General features: G+C 32.4%; 1 protein-coding gene across 12 annotated transcripts; it reads right to left on the bottom strand.

The window, feature by feature from the left end:
• Positions 1 to 891: 891 nt before the first annotated feature.
• Positions 892 to 10,295, bottom strand: LOC137829948 (protein PHOSPHATE STARVATION RESPONSE 1-like). 12 transcript variants are annotated; one of them, XR_011084117.1, is made up of 10 exons: positions 9,987 to 10,253; positions 8,758 to 8,826; positions 7,894 to 8,539; positions 7,591 to 7,795; positions 7,414 to 7,490; positions 7,292 to 7,331; positions 5,840 to 5,897; positions 5,303 to 5,372; positions 4,323 to 4,611; positions 892 to 1,542 (listed from the first exon to the last, which is right to left on the bottom strand). XR_011084117.1 is itself a non-coding variant. In XM_068636981.1 (10 exons), the coding sequence occupies exons 4-10, from the start codon at positions 8,530 to 8,532 to the stop codon at positions 1,216 to 1,218; spliced, it is 1,416 nt and encodes a 471-aa protein (XP_068493082.1). In that variant the 5' UTR covers positions 8,533 to 8,539; positions 8,627 to 8,692; positions 8,786 to 8,826; positions 9,987 to 10,144; the 3' UTR covers positions 892 to 1,215. The 12 variants fall into 12 exon arrangements, 10 of the variants coding, with proteins under 10 accessions (XP_068493082.1, XP_068493088.1, XP_068493081.1 ...); XR_011084116.1 differs by lacking the exon at positions 8,758 to 8,826 and adding an exon at positions 8,627 to 8,717 and having other exon boundaries at positions 9,987 to 10,141; XM_068636981.1 differs by lacking the exon at positions 4,323 to 4,611 and adding an exon at positions 8,627 to 8,692 and having other exon boundaries at positions 8,786 to 8,826; positions 9,987 to 10,144.
• Positions 10,296 to 14,551: the final 4,256 nt, after the last annotated feature.

Here is a 14,551-nt window from a genome sequence, read left to right as displayed (position 1 = left end):
TTAAAAACTTCGTTTAGAACAAAACTAGAAGTGGGAGCATAATATTGTATACGTCAAAAGATGTTATCAATCCCTAGTAAACAACCTTATGATCTCTGGATCACTAATCAAACAATTTATCTATCTTAGCTAGGAGTGACTAGCAAAGAATACTTCGTTATTAGTCATGAGTGCACAAAGAATACTTGATTTAACTTAATGTTGTTGCATCTAAAGAATACTTAATTTTAACTATGGATGGTAATTACATATAAAAAATACTCAATTTTATTAAGAGTAATTGTGTCCAAAAAATACTCAATATTAACCAAGAGTAGATGCGTCCAAATAATACTCAATTTTAATTAGGAGTACTTATATTTCAAACAATACTCAAATAGTTAGTGACAAGTAACTAGAAGTCACATAAATTCTTGTGTTCTATTTCTCTACATTAGTTCTATATACTAAATTGAGAGAAACATTAATGCACAAACTACATACACTTGAAAACTTAAAACAAGAGATGGTGGGAGGTATTCTTAATGTAAAAATCTATAATATTAAATTTGAAATACTTCTTCAACTTCTGGACAATCGATTAGAAGTTTTATCTTACCTAAGCAATAATACTAATAGAGTAGACTGAAAAGGATCAACACCTGTTTTATGATTAATTTAAGTGGAATTTTTAAAATACTAAAAAAATATTATATTTTTCAGAAGACTAATTCTTACAATTTTTTCGTACGGACTAAAAAACAATTTTATCAAATTAAACGACTAAAATAATTTAAGTTTATTACTTTTAATCTCTCTCTATTAAATTTTAGTATCTATGAACTAAAAAGGTGTTTGTATTACATTTTTTCACATTAGAGATGCAGGAAAGAGGAAAAAACGAGCGACCAATTGAATCTCCCACATGAAAGCTCGTTAACTTTGACTCATTATTTGTTTTTATTCTTCTGGGGGGAGGGGGCGCATGAAGGGTTCCGCATTCTAGGGATATAGAGTATGCGCAAGCTGTAGTATGGCTTACAGTGATACTGATATTTACAAACTATCTACCAAGAAGGATTTCTAACGGCAAAACTTGACCTAAGCCTTTCAAGCAATTGAAGATCTTCTGCTAAATGTGCATTGCACTCATTCATCACAATAAGACAGAAGATACTCATAACTTACGAGCTCGACCCATCATGTTTTGATCCTGTGATTCGGCACATTCATGTCTTACTCTGTTCTTTGACGTTTTGGGGCTTGTGCACTATCACCACTAGCAATAGCATGTTGAGTTTTGGGAGAATCAGGATTCCCAACCTTTTCCAGTGAGCCTTCCTCAACTGGGGTACTGCCGTTAGCTTGATCAGGTCCTTGTGATGCTTCCAAAACACTTTTGACCGGGAAATCTCTCGTGGCATTTGAAGATACTCCAGATTGAGTCTCAATGGTAGATGATGATGCCTTCAACGTTTCCGTTCCAGATTTACATTGCTTCTCAAACATCATCTGGAGGTACCTTCCTTGTTCTTCTATTCGCAACTGTAGATTTCTTTGAATCTGACAGAAAAAAGAAGGGGAGGAGAAGATCGAAATTAGAACAACGAAAGAGATATGAGAACGACATAACACAACATTCATGAGAAATTGCTGTAAATCTTGGAACTACAATTTGTATCTTCAACAAGTCAAAGATATAAGACTGAGCATGACCAGTAAATGAATTATAATTTATTCTAAGATAAATTAATAAAATATGAATTAAAATACAGGGAACAAGATGAATAATAAACAATATTAAATTATTTCTCTAGAGAATACTTACACCCCTTCAATGTCTTTCACCTAGCTTACAAACACCCAAACTTCACTTCTAGTCGACTTCAATTACATGTAAAAAATTATTCACAGATCCCATGTGCTATAAAACATGAACTTCTATAATCATGGCAATTGCAAGCATGGTTGAAAATACCAAATCAAACCGGCTAGTTGGATTGGAAAACCAGTGATTGTTCTGATATTGGTCCTCCAATCAAGCCACAAAACTGAATTCCCAACAGGCCAAGCCAGTAAAAAATTGATAAGCAGTTTGGAATTTTATTTTAAAAATAATTACCGGTACCAAAAACATTGTGTAGCAAATGCATATGCAAGTAAGACGGCGTGCCCCTTTCTTAGCTTTTGTGTATGGAGTTGATGTTATATACTTATGATGAAGATACTCCGTTCAATAACTCTTTTATGTATTAAATTTCAATAATCCAAACAGAATATTTTAATTATATGTATCTCAACAATCTTTTAGAGAGAGAATTTAGGGAATGAAAATAGCTTTCTTAAGGGTAAGAAGTAGTGTACGGTTTCTGCATATGATCCATCTCGTCTATAACAGGATCCGCATAAGATACAGTCTCCTAACAGACTCAGTGAAGACTATTACCAAGGCTACAATTAATTAAGTGCAACTTTCTACAAACTAACAGTCAAGAACACTAAATGCATTTTATCATGTCCTACATGACTATACTAGAAAAGTAAACGCGATTTAGGATCAATGTGATCTATAGAATTTATTTTTTAAGTAAACCTGAGTTTGAAGTAACAAAATTTTTGCTAAGATACCACATATTGGAAATTGATTTTCACAGAAAGTTTGCAAACTCAATCAAAGTTAACGTAAACCCACAAAATTTAAATATTAATGATGAGAGACACAACAGAAAATTACTCACTGCTACTGTACTAAGAAGATATCTAGAAGACCTGTAGTTGAAAATTATGTGCTACTGTTCTAATTTTAAGTGCTATGAGAGAGACACATTAATATAACATATCTGATGGACTAGTACACTTAGGAGGTACTATTTAATACAGTAAACCATTAGCAAATGCTGAAGATATTATGGACAGGGTGCCCAATAGGCTAAAAAATCTAATAGTAGCATGAGAGATACAGCTCATAGGGTAATTTCAGCATCGCATAGCACAGGTAGCCCAACGGCTTTCGTCGGCAAACAATTCCTGCACCTTGAGAAGGTAAGGGCAAAGGTGTACCTGAAGAGAAATTATCTCTAGGCTCATGAAGAAGCTACCCCCGGTAACTTGAACTTGCGTTTATCTTCTTTACTAACATTTGTAATTGGCCTAAGAATTACTTTAAAAAAATTACACCAACTCTTGAACAATTCAATAGTTTTTTACTGAATAATTTTATCTCAAAATCTACCACTGGATTGAAAGTTATCATATATAGATTTTATTTACAAAATCTTATATTAAGCTAAAATTATCTAAAACTTCATTGATATAATCAAAATTGACATAATATAAATGTTATATATATGACCTCAAGTACGTTAAGATGATATTGTTAGGGTCAATCACCGTATATAAGTTATTGTCCGTTTTGAAGTTTTGAAATTTGGAGTTCCGTTATGATTTTTTCCTTAAAAGCATCGTGAAGGGTTAAATGAGGAATATGTATTTAAATTGTCTTCAACCTCAACTCCTAAGTAATATGAGACAATTGAGCATACTGGAACAAACCACCAAGTCAAGGGATAAAGGGAACAAGAGTTTGTCTTTAGAAACACTTTTTTATAATGTTTCAACCTCAAATTAGTAGATATAACATCGTTAGGGTCAATCACTGCATCTGAGATATTCTATGCTCTAGAGCTCAGAGCTTTGTCACAGTTTTGTCCATAAATGGCCTTGTCTCCTAAACAATGTGAGACTATTGAGTTTGTTGGAACAATTCCCCTAGTGGAGGGTTAAGGGGAATGATGGTTCTTTTTTTAAACCACTTTTCCATTACTCCTAGAGAATAAGAGTTTGTTTTTTGAACCTCTTTTTCATTCTCATAGATGACATCAATATTCCAACTTCAAATCCGTTAAGATTGCATTGTTAGGGTCAATCACTACATTAGAGGTATTATCCGCTTTGGAACTCGAAACTGCATTACGGTTTGTCTTTAAAGGCCACCTTAGAAGGTTGAGAAAAATATATTTAAATTACTTTTGGCCTCAACTCCTAAGTGATATGAGATTAATGAGCGTTAGGTGGATCAAGTCAATCGAATTGTAGGACTCAAGTTATTAGGCTCTCAATTAAAGAGCTGTATGTTGACTATCAATAACTTTAGGTCTAGTGATAAATGTTCGATCCAATAATTGATATCAAAACTAAGGATGAGTTTCATTCCCAATAGGACAATTAGATATCGTAGGTGACATCAATTGCCTTGTGACATTAATCAAGTGAGAGTTGTCTTCTAAGTCTAAGTTATAGACTTTAAATAGATGTAGGAGTTTAGGTGCTAATATTATGCAAACCTGATTAACCCACCAGCAAACTTGGTTTTTGAGTCCTCGAGCGAAATCGGTAGAGTCGACCAAAACTCACGAGTTCTTAGACAAGTTCGTGAGTTTCACCGGGTGAAGGATTTTTTGTTCACAGCGAACTGCATAGGGACATTTTGAGTCCTTTTTTTATTAAAACAAATATTCAAGGCTTCTCTTGTATTCTATTCTCGCAATCAAACTTTTTTTGGAGTCTCCCGATTTTCATCCTTTCTCGTCTGCTCTATGCGTTTTTCCTCTTGGTGACTGAGTTCAGCAAGACCTGTGGAAGGCAGCGAGACAATAACAACCAGCGGCACCCATTCTACTTCCTAGTTCCATTCAAGTCTCTACTTTTTGTGAGTTAGTGTTTTAGTTTCTATACTGTGATGTTGTCATTTAGTGAATATTTGCTCTCAGCAACCTGACTTCCAGACTCGCATTTTTATATTTTGTGATTTTATTTTCATATATTATATTAGTGATATCTAATTTGTCTTTAATTACATCAGTGATATGCTTATATTATTTTAATTTTATATTATATTATGTTTGTTTATGCATGATTTGGGTGTAATTTGACTGTAATGTACTACAAAACTATGATACTTTATTAATTTGTTATTTTTTTAATAATGGAATTGAGATGTTGAATTATGTATTAGTATTGTTATATTATTAATACCTTTTTAATATTAAGTAAACTTTAATGAGCTTATAGGAGTCATGTTTACATGATCTTCACGAATTGTTTTAACAGCTTTAATCTCTCACTCGGCGTGTGTGAGCATATGAAAGTTTTGACCACGGTTCATGATTAGTTAATTGTGCCTAGGATCAATGACCGATATAGTTTCAAAAATAGTGATTCCTATAGAAATAAATCTTTCAAGCTGAATTTGAACCACCCTTGTAATACAATTAAATTCATTTATATATGTTAGAAATAAATTCTAGAGGAATGAAGTTCACACCTCAAGCTGTTCATGGAGCCGCTTCTGAACCTCCATTTGTAGTCGTAGAGCTTCAGTAATCTCGATACCACTGTCAGTAATAGAAAAGTAAAGTCAGCATAATAGTTACTGTTTCTGAAATATTACCAAAAATTTTACATGGAACCATATATTGGCCTTATTGTGGCCTTAATCCTGGTCACTGAAAATTCTAAGCCACTTGTTGCTCCAAATACTAATACTTTTTGGACCTTGTCGTAGCTTCTATTCGAAGATACAGTAACAAAGCCTCTTCTATTCTAATCCTTATACTCAGCTCAGGTTAAGTGGTAAGATACTGAACAATAATTGCCATCTGAAGAAACGAACTTAACAGCGCATTCCATATACCATACATGACGTGCAACATAATCCATTTAAATTCTTCTGAGGATGTAACATTTGCACCAGCAAAGTCATGTTAAAGAATGAACTTCTGTCTATCAATTTGATGTATCAACGTTTATGGTAAGACTGTATAACATAAATTATTTAAAAAGCAGTAAATAGCATACTTACGTTTTTAAATCTAGAGATGACATCTCCTCAATGGAACTTCCTTTTTTCTCCGTAACTCCTGCCATAATCAAAAAGGGAACTTTTGATCAGCTTACAGCACAGAGGATTGTGGCTCTAGTTTCAAGGAATTGACTCATGACACACCAGTTCTATACAACAATCACTGTGGTCTAGGTCAATTTCTCAGACACGTTAGTAGGCGATTTTTGAGTTTCTTGAACAAGCGTAGGTTTCTGGAAACAGAAGGTGGTTCATGGGGAGAGACACAGAGAGAGAATTGGGAAATATCCAAGAGGCTTAGATTAGTTAAAAATTGTTCCGTCCTCTTATTTTCATGCACTCAAAATAATTTTAGACTTATACAAGTTTTTAGTCCTTATAATATATGCACCGTTTCATTTTAGTCCTCTTTTTCTTTTGCTGTTTGTGTCCCTGATAATTCTTTTTTTCAATTTTAGTCTCTTAACTTATGGTTCCAGTATATGTGCAATCATAAACTTTTGATATAGGTTCCTTCCAAATGAGAAGGCTTTCGTTTTAGTTCTTGCCATTAGAAATTAAACTGCTTATTCAATTTGTTAGCCGCATCATCATGACTAATGACCAGAACTTCACGGACTAAAATGAAACCTTTATTTTAATACGGATGCAAACAGAAAAAAATAGTTTTGAGGATAAAAAAAAAAACATACTTCCTCCTCTTGAATATTAGCAAAACACTAATTTATGCCAATTAAGAAAGTTAGTTAGAATTATTTAAATGCACCAATTCTAAATAAAAAAATAAACTTTCCAAAACTATTTTTCATTGGAACTTGATATCAAGAATAAACAAGTCACTGGAAATAAAATCTCAATTAAAGGAAGGGTTTTTTAGGAAAAACCTCATTAAAATAGGGTGAAAATAATTAAAATTTGCTTATATATGAGACAACATCCGTGAGGTTTTTTTGCCTATATTCAAGAATAAAGGGAGTATAATATAAAGACCAAGAAGTTATTTAAATCTTAATTTTATTTGTATATTCAAATAAATTCAGATCTGAAGTTTCTGCATTCTAAAAAAAATACCAATGTTAAGCACTTCACAACTAATACAGGGATAGTATAGGAAAAGAATCCAAGTGCATATCTAACTCAAAATCATAAATTCATTAACATCAGTTTAAGATATTAAGTGCTTTACACGATTCAATAGTTTGGCATTCAAGGTGATTTGCATTAATCTAACCATTGGCACAGGATATTATGCATTAATAGGTATTTAATAACCTAGTTTCCAATCAAGACTGATCTACTTGATGAGCTTTTAATCCTACAATAAATGTTGCAGTGAAAGATTGGTTTTATTTTATAGTGGCATCAAAGAAATACTTACTCGAACAAAACAGATAATTATAATTAATGCATGCTGATAAATATTGCATATTATACGAGACATAATTTATGTACCTTCAGATGACTCCGGCCTATATCTAGCTGTCCTGTATTTCTTCATCTCAAACCAAATCTGTTTCAGTAAAAGCACAGATGCTACCAAACAAACAAAGGAGTTAAAAGCAGAGTGCACATACCTGCAAATGGCTTTTCACATGATATATAGTTAATCCTTCAACTTTCATGAGCTTCAGCACACCCTTTGGAGTAGCTCCTGCAGATAAAAGACAGAAAAACGGGAAAAAAAAATGAGAACGAAGGTTAGCAAAGTAAGGCTAAGGACTTACCAAACAGAGAAAAATAGATTATAGTACTTTCACTTCCCCCAAGTTGGTTGACAGCCTCTACAAATGCCTCGTGAAGTTCTGGTGTCCAACGCATTCGTGACTTGGCTGGAGTTGAATTTGCTGAGCAAGAGAGGCCAATGCAATTGTCTACAAAGGAAGCAGGAAGTTGTTGTTGACCTTGGCATTGATGTCCTGGAAACTGTGAAAGTGGTTTTGCAACCTGAAATGGCACCTAAAGCCACAAAATGAGATCCGAACACATTCCTTGAATAAATTACCTATCAGTTTCCTCTGAAAGCTAATATTGATCTGAGTTATGAAATAGTTCACCTTCGGCTCAATGTCTTGAATATTGTCAGTAAGAAGGTCATCCCAATTAGAAGTCAAAGTGTCATCATCACTGATTAGCCGCTCAGCCCACTCCTGCCAATCATTTTGCTTACCATACTCCTCGGATGCCATTATAGGGCAAGCACTACTTTCTACCCTATTATCATCAATTGAGTCATGTGCAGGAAAATCTAGAAAATTCGGCAGGGAACCTGTATGCCAGGAAGCACTGTTTCCTTTGGAAAAGTGGCTTGGTGTTGCTGAATTTGGTGGTCCAGTATTTGAAGAGTATGATAAAGGGAATTGGGAAATGTTGGTTGATGATTGTGAAATAAAATGAGCATTAGTAGAGTGTTTTTCATCGGGTGAAAGAGATGAGTGATGAAGATCAGTTGAATATCCAGGGGAAGACGAAAAAATATGCCCAACTACTCCATTGGAATTCAAATAACTTGAATGAGTAAAAGGTCTTGTCACAAGGTCTTGTTCTACTATATCCAACTGTGATTCAGGCAGCCTGAGATACATGTCTTCTGAGGGTATTGGAAGGACTGACAAAGATGAAGAAAGTGCTCCAGACATCCCCATGTTATTGAGTTGCTTTGATCTTTCAATGGAAAAAGTAGGATGTGCTTCCATTATTTTCCTTCATTGTTGATTAAAAGGATAAAAATATCAGTTTTCAGTCAATATATAAAATTTTAAACCCTGCATTTTCCCCCATAATGCTCACCAGCAAAATACCACTCAACTTGATTTTTGATACCCAAAACAGACTATTTGTCATCAATCTTCAGATCTGTGAAAGGAAAAAGTACTCTAATCTGTAATACAAAAAGTTACTCAATAAAGAAAGCAACTCACTAGTAAGAACTTCTGAAGATTATAAAACCTCATCATCAAAGACAGACTAGATAAAAAGCATGCCCAATCCTGAAAACAAGTAAAAAATAGAAACGTACTAAATGAAATCATAATTGCAGATGATCACAAACCTCAAAGTTCTAAAGCAAGATATCAAGTTAATTCCTATAATAGTTCATAGTTCACTGTGATTTAGGTTCAGAATGAACGACCACTTCCTCTCTATCTCTCCATCCCCAATTCAAAACCATTCTTGTTTGATTGATAAGTAAGTTAGTCAGGTATTTATTTCATTTACAGTAGCAAGAGAAACTGATAATCAAGTTATCTCCTGCCTCACCTTATAGTTTGCCCTGTCCAATTAGAGAAATGAAATTATGAAGAGATTTCAGGCGCCTAGATACCAGAAGATAAACCAATGACCCACAGGCTCCTCTCAATATGGAAACCAGCTCTTGTGGTCATTATGCAACCATAGCATTGCTACCTTTCTCTCAATTTACACAATACATACTAAAAAAAGACATGCAGTCCAACTACAGACAACAGCCTCAAATACAGACTTAAATTCTCATCCCCAATCTTTCATTTTTCAACATAAAATTTTCTGTGACACAAGTCTATCATAGGCTAAAGTACAGACCAAGCATAGTTTCCTTATATTCATAACCATCTTTCCTTCTATTTGTAAAGATAAGGATTCTTTTTTTTACAATAGCTTGGATTTACAAACCAAACATGAGAAGAAGAGTGGTTACATGTCTCTCTAAATGAAATATAACTGGAGTATGAGTGCTTTAACCACTAAACGTTTTCAGTTTCTTTCTCTATTATTTCTATGAAGTTTAGAGTTCAGAGAGGAATGATACCAATCCAATACATCAAAGAGAAAAGCATAAACCGATTATCAAACACTTTCACGCAGCAAACAACACTTAAAAAAAGGACGAAAGCAAATCAGACTCACACGAATAGGCATGCAAATTGATTAAATTAACAACAAACTTGAAAAGTTAAAAATAATTAAAAGAAAGAGCGAGAAAGAGAGAAACAGAGGCGGTAGGAAAACCAGCGTAGGATCGGAATTGGGAGGGAAGTGGAGTTAGACAATGCGATGCAAAGTGGAGTGAAGTAACGCAACAAAAAACGTGAAAATGAAGCAAAACATAATGAGATCAGATACCCCGAAATTCCCCTGCACGAAGAAAAACGGTGTATCGAATTCTTACCCCAGCGAATTGGAATCAAAACCAGAGAAGACGAATGGAACAGATTCTGGTCAGAGGGAGAGAAATAGAGAGAGGCGGCTGTTTTTGAATCCCGTCACCGGCAGGTGAACGGTGATCAACTAAACGAGTGCGCTATGTCTTCTCACTGTGCTATTGCTATTGCTATTGCTGTGTACAAATAAAAGCCTTATACACGCGCCACACTCACTCGCGTGTCGACAATCTCGATAGCGTGGACTCTCTGCGCTTCCTGAACCTGCATGCAATTTCGAATATTTTTTATATGAATTGGATCTTGCGTTGTTTTCTACTTTAACCGTTTTGCTGTGGCATGTTTTTTCTTAAAAGGTAAAAAAAATCACATTATAACAAATAAAAATAAATCTTTTTACCCTTACGCGGCGTCTCAAGAATTCGAATTTGTTTTTGTTTTCTTTTTAAACAAGAATATTCGCATATTGTTATATATTTTTCAATTCAAAAATAATTTTAAATATATCATAAATTTAAACGTTTTGCTCATTGGATTAAACTGAATTTGTTATACATGACAGTAATGGGATATAAATACTTTATTTAAATTATAATACAAAGTTGCAGTTATTATTTTGATTGGAACTGAATTAAGAATATGCAATGGTAAAAAGAAAGGAGGTGACTTTTTTAAATGGCATATTTTGTGTTGATAGAAGAAATTCTATGTAATATCCGGTGGTTTGTAATGGGTGTGCACTAAGAGAAAAGATGTATTGGTGTGACAATTCAATGTAAAGTTTAGAAGCTCCAATAAAACAAAATCCCTAAACTAGTGCCATTTTCTAACCTCATAAAACAAAACCTTAAGTAGCAAATTCGGATTAATTTTGCTTTCAATTTGGAATGTTAATCATTGTTGATTAGAGTGATGGGAAAGCGACTTTGCATTTATTAAATTATTAAGTTTGTATTATGCAATAAAATACTACTTAAACATCATTGTTTTCTATGTCCTCTTTGTTTAAACTACTTCTAGGTTCCATTCCAACCTCTCTGTCCGATGACTTTTTTCTAATAATTGTTAAAAATTAAGAAGGAATTGAAGAGGGCAAGAACGATTGACAAATGGGCTTGTGGAAACAACTGGAATTTTTCATTCAATATTACTTAATTTTCATTTATAAATTTTTTTATTTATTTGAGGATATAATAAAAGAGTTTGTTCAACCACATTCTAGTGTGACTTATTTTACTTGAAATTGTTGTTTTGGTATGTGGTTCTAGATAATTGTGTATCAAAATAGCTTAATATATTTTGAGCCTACTATTTAAGTATCGGTAAAAAAAAAAATATCTGTATCAAACTGGTACACTTTTTCACTTGTTTCACTGAAAATTCATTTACTTAAATTTGAATTTTGATTTTTTTATTTAAATTTTAAAAATTATAAAAAATCTGAATTTTCAATCTAAATTACATTCAGTTCAAAAAGAAATAAAAAAAACATATCTTAATTCTCTTCTCTTTTCCTTCTTTGTTGTTGATCCTTAAATTTCAATGTGATAAACTTTAATTTTATGACAGAGAGGTAAATTCAATTGTGAACCATAAATATCAATTTTTTAATGCTTTTTTTTATGTCCTTCTCCTAATGTAGTTTCTTGATTTTTGATGGATGATGGATTGGTGAAAGAGTGTCGAAGCTAGGTAGAATTAGAGAAGAGTTCTGAATTCGTAAAATGAAAGCGGGAGAATGCTTAGTGAAAAGTCGAGTCTATTTACTAGGGAAAAGTTCAGGTTCAGACTATCTAGAAGACTATCCTAGAAAAAGCTCAAGACAAGTGTTTATGACTTAATTTAGACAACATAAAGAACATAAATTTTCTCTCATTCAAGCTAAAAATTACATAATCTAGCACATTTATTTATAGGTAACAAATTCGACCAATTCATGAAACAAATGGAATTTTGAATTCAAACTAGGCACCTAAGCTAATCACACTTGCCATGTGATTAGACATGTGAAACATGTTTGGCGCACAAGGTGAATCTAGGCCCGATCTAGAGTTTCTCTTGGGCCAAGAGAAGCTCAATTGAAATCCTGGATAGGTCTAGAAACCCTAATCTACAATATACTCAAATTAAGCCCAAAACCTACTATATCTAGCCCATTTTCTAAGCCCAAATTATTTAGCAATTACAAGTTCAAATAAATCTTATTCTACTCTATTATGTACATTTGTCATCTTTATTGGACCCACAAAGGAGAGACAAAAATCCAACTAGGATAATTTCTGCTAGTAAGTTCTTGAACAAAATTTTAGGTTTTCAACCTCCTTGTTATGTGAATGTTATGACTGAATGGTATCCATCATCTTCTTCATACTTTGTTTCTTGTTCTCGTTTCTTTAATGTTAATATGTGTTTGATATTAATATTTGATTTCCAATAGTAAAAAAAGTCGTGCAATATTGTGACATATTGTCAACAACAAAAAGAGGGACTAAATATGTAAGACCAGCATCACTAATTTTACTCATGTAATTCCTATTCATGAGAATGTTGGATGGTTTGAGGTACAATTCACAATAGGTTTTGGCTTGTTTTGTTGAATAAAAAAGAGTGAAGTTGCAATCTCAACAGATATTTAGAATCATTTCTTCCATTAAATTAGCCTATTGTTGTCTTTCCGGTACAATATGTCTTTTAAGTTGTCATTATCTAGGTATTCATACATAGGAAATTAAAATTGCATAGTAAATGTTAACATTTGATCACAATCAATTGATGTCCATAACTATTATATTTCATGCATTTATTTTGATTTTATGTTAAATTTATATCGATTTCATATGTCTGATGTAATGTGTTATCTTATTACTTTTAAAATATGGTGTACTTTGTATTTGTCATAAGGTATCCTTATGTGTTGTATTCATGTTTTCTAGTTTTTTATTTTTTCTATGCACAATCTTACCAAATATACATTCATCATCGAAGGATAAAAAATAAGAATATGGTTTGATTAAGGTTGGAATTCTCTTGTGCATATTGATAAGGATGTGTAGAGACATAATGATCTTCTCGAGGTGGTAAAACAGGGTCCTTTAGAAATCTCCTAGCATCATAGACATTTTATTGAGGAGTGGTAGGACTTCATTTTTCAAGATTTTAGGATCTAAGTTATACCTGAAATACATTTTTGGTTTTAGTGTCCAATTTTGCATTAAAAATGTAAATGATGTATAGTTGAAAAACTAGAAGTTTCATCTTCATCCCTCATCATATGAGAATATCATTTTACATAGTTGTGCGTTGCTCAAGCTACAATTTTCTTTATTGCATTTTAATGATTACTAATAAGTCATATAGGAGAAATGATGACAAAATTTGTTGAGTCATGTTTGCATGAATGAGGTTGAATCATGTTTTGACCTTAACGACAAATAATATTACATCAAATGAAACAAGAGTGAAACACTTAAAGAAAAAACTATTATCTTAGAATAACTTTGTTTTTGAATTATGACTATATTTGTATGGGTTGTTGTGCACATATTGTAAACTTAATTGTGAGTGGTAGGCTAAAAGAGATTGACAACTTTGTGTTTAAAAATTCGTGTTATAGTGAAATATATTATATCTCCTTCTAGATGTATGAAATTCAAAGAGTGTATTGAAAAATAAAACATTGAATATAAGAATTATATTTCCTTGAATGTTAGAAACAAGATGGAATTCAACCTATTTAATGTTAGATGTTGTTTTCAACATAAGATGTCATTTTATGAATTTGATTTTCACAATACAAAAATATATTAATGAACTAGGAAAGGAGATTAGGAATATATTGAGTCTCTTATATTTTTTTTATTTTTTTTAGTATATTTTCTTATAATTTTGTTTTATACAAAGCTACTTTGTACATACATGATAGCTCTTATCTCACACTCCATACATGTAATTATCCATCAACATTGAAAGCCAATAATCACACACCTATTGACCAAATTTAAGCAAGATCCAACGGGTAATGAATATTTGGTTGCTATTTAGGAGAATAAAATTCTGGATTTGGGTTTGCATTTTTAAACTTAAAACATCAAGCCAAAGTACAAAGACCAGATCTTTACTAAAATTATTGAAACAATTTTCAGGTGGAAATGAAAGTTAGATATAAATAATGAACCACTAAAAGCCATACCATAATATATCAAACATAAAACTTGTAAATATAATTTTTGTGGGGACCTTAGTTTTTTGTCATTGGATCCTAACCAGTTTTCAAATCACGGCTTCAAGTTGCCTAAGAAATAAGTTCATAAAAAAATAACCTAAATATTTAGCAAGATTCTTTTGTCGCACAAGTGGCCTCAATAATGTGAAAAGGATAAAAAGGCCAATAGGACCATGTCTATAAACTTTGGAGCATAGGTCAAATTATTAAAATGGCTAATATATGAACGTAATAAATACAATGGAAAAATGAAAAAAATATATATATCTTTTTTTCGTTGTATGTTATATATTACGTTAATATATTATTTCAAAAGTATATATATATATATATATATATATATATATATAT

The sequence above is a fragment of the Phaseolus vulgaris genome, chromosome 7 (genome assembly GCF_000499845.2).
Source record: "Phaseolus vulgaris cultivar G19833 chromosome 7, P. vulgaris v2.0, whole genome shotgun sequence".
NCBI lineage: Eukaryota > Viridiplantae > Streptophyta > Magnoliopsida > Fabales > Fabaceae > Phaseolus > Phaseolus vulgaris.
Note: the sequence above shows the minus strand (reverse complement) of the source record. Positions and strands in the feature narration are given on the sequence as shown.

Excerpts from the sequence above, each read along its gene's own strand:
- LOC137829948 (XM_068636982.1), bottom strand. The coding sequence starts at position 8,532 with ATGGAAGCACATCCTACTTTTTCCATTGAAAGATCAAAGCAACTCAAT. Across the intron at positions 7,332-7,413 it reads ATGTGAAAAGCCATTTGCAG|AAATACAGGACAGCTAGATA; the intron begins GTATGTGCACTC and ends TTTGAGATGAAG. Across the intron at positions 5,373-5,839 it reads TCATCTCTAGATTTAAAAAC|TGGTATCGAGATTACTGAAG; the intron begins GTAAGTATGCTA and ends TATTACTGACAG.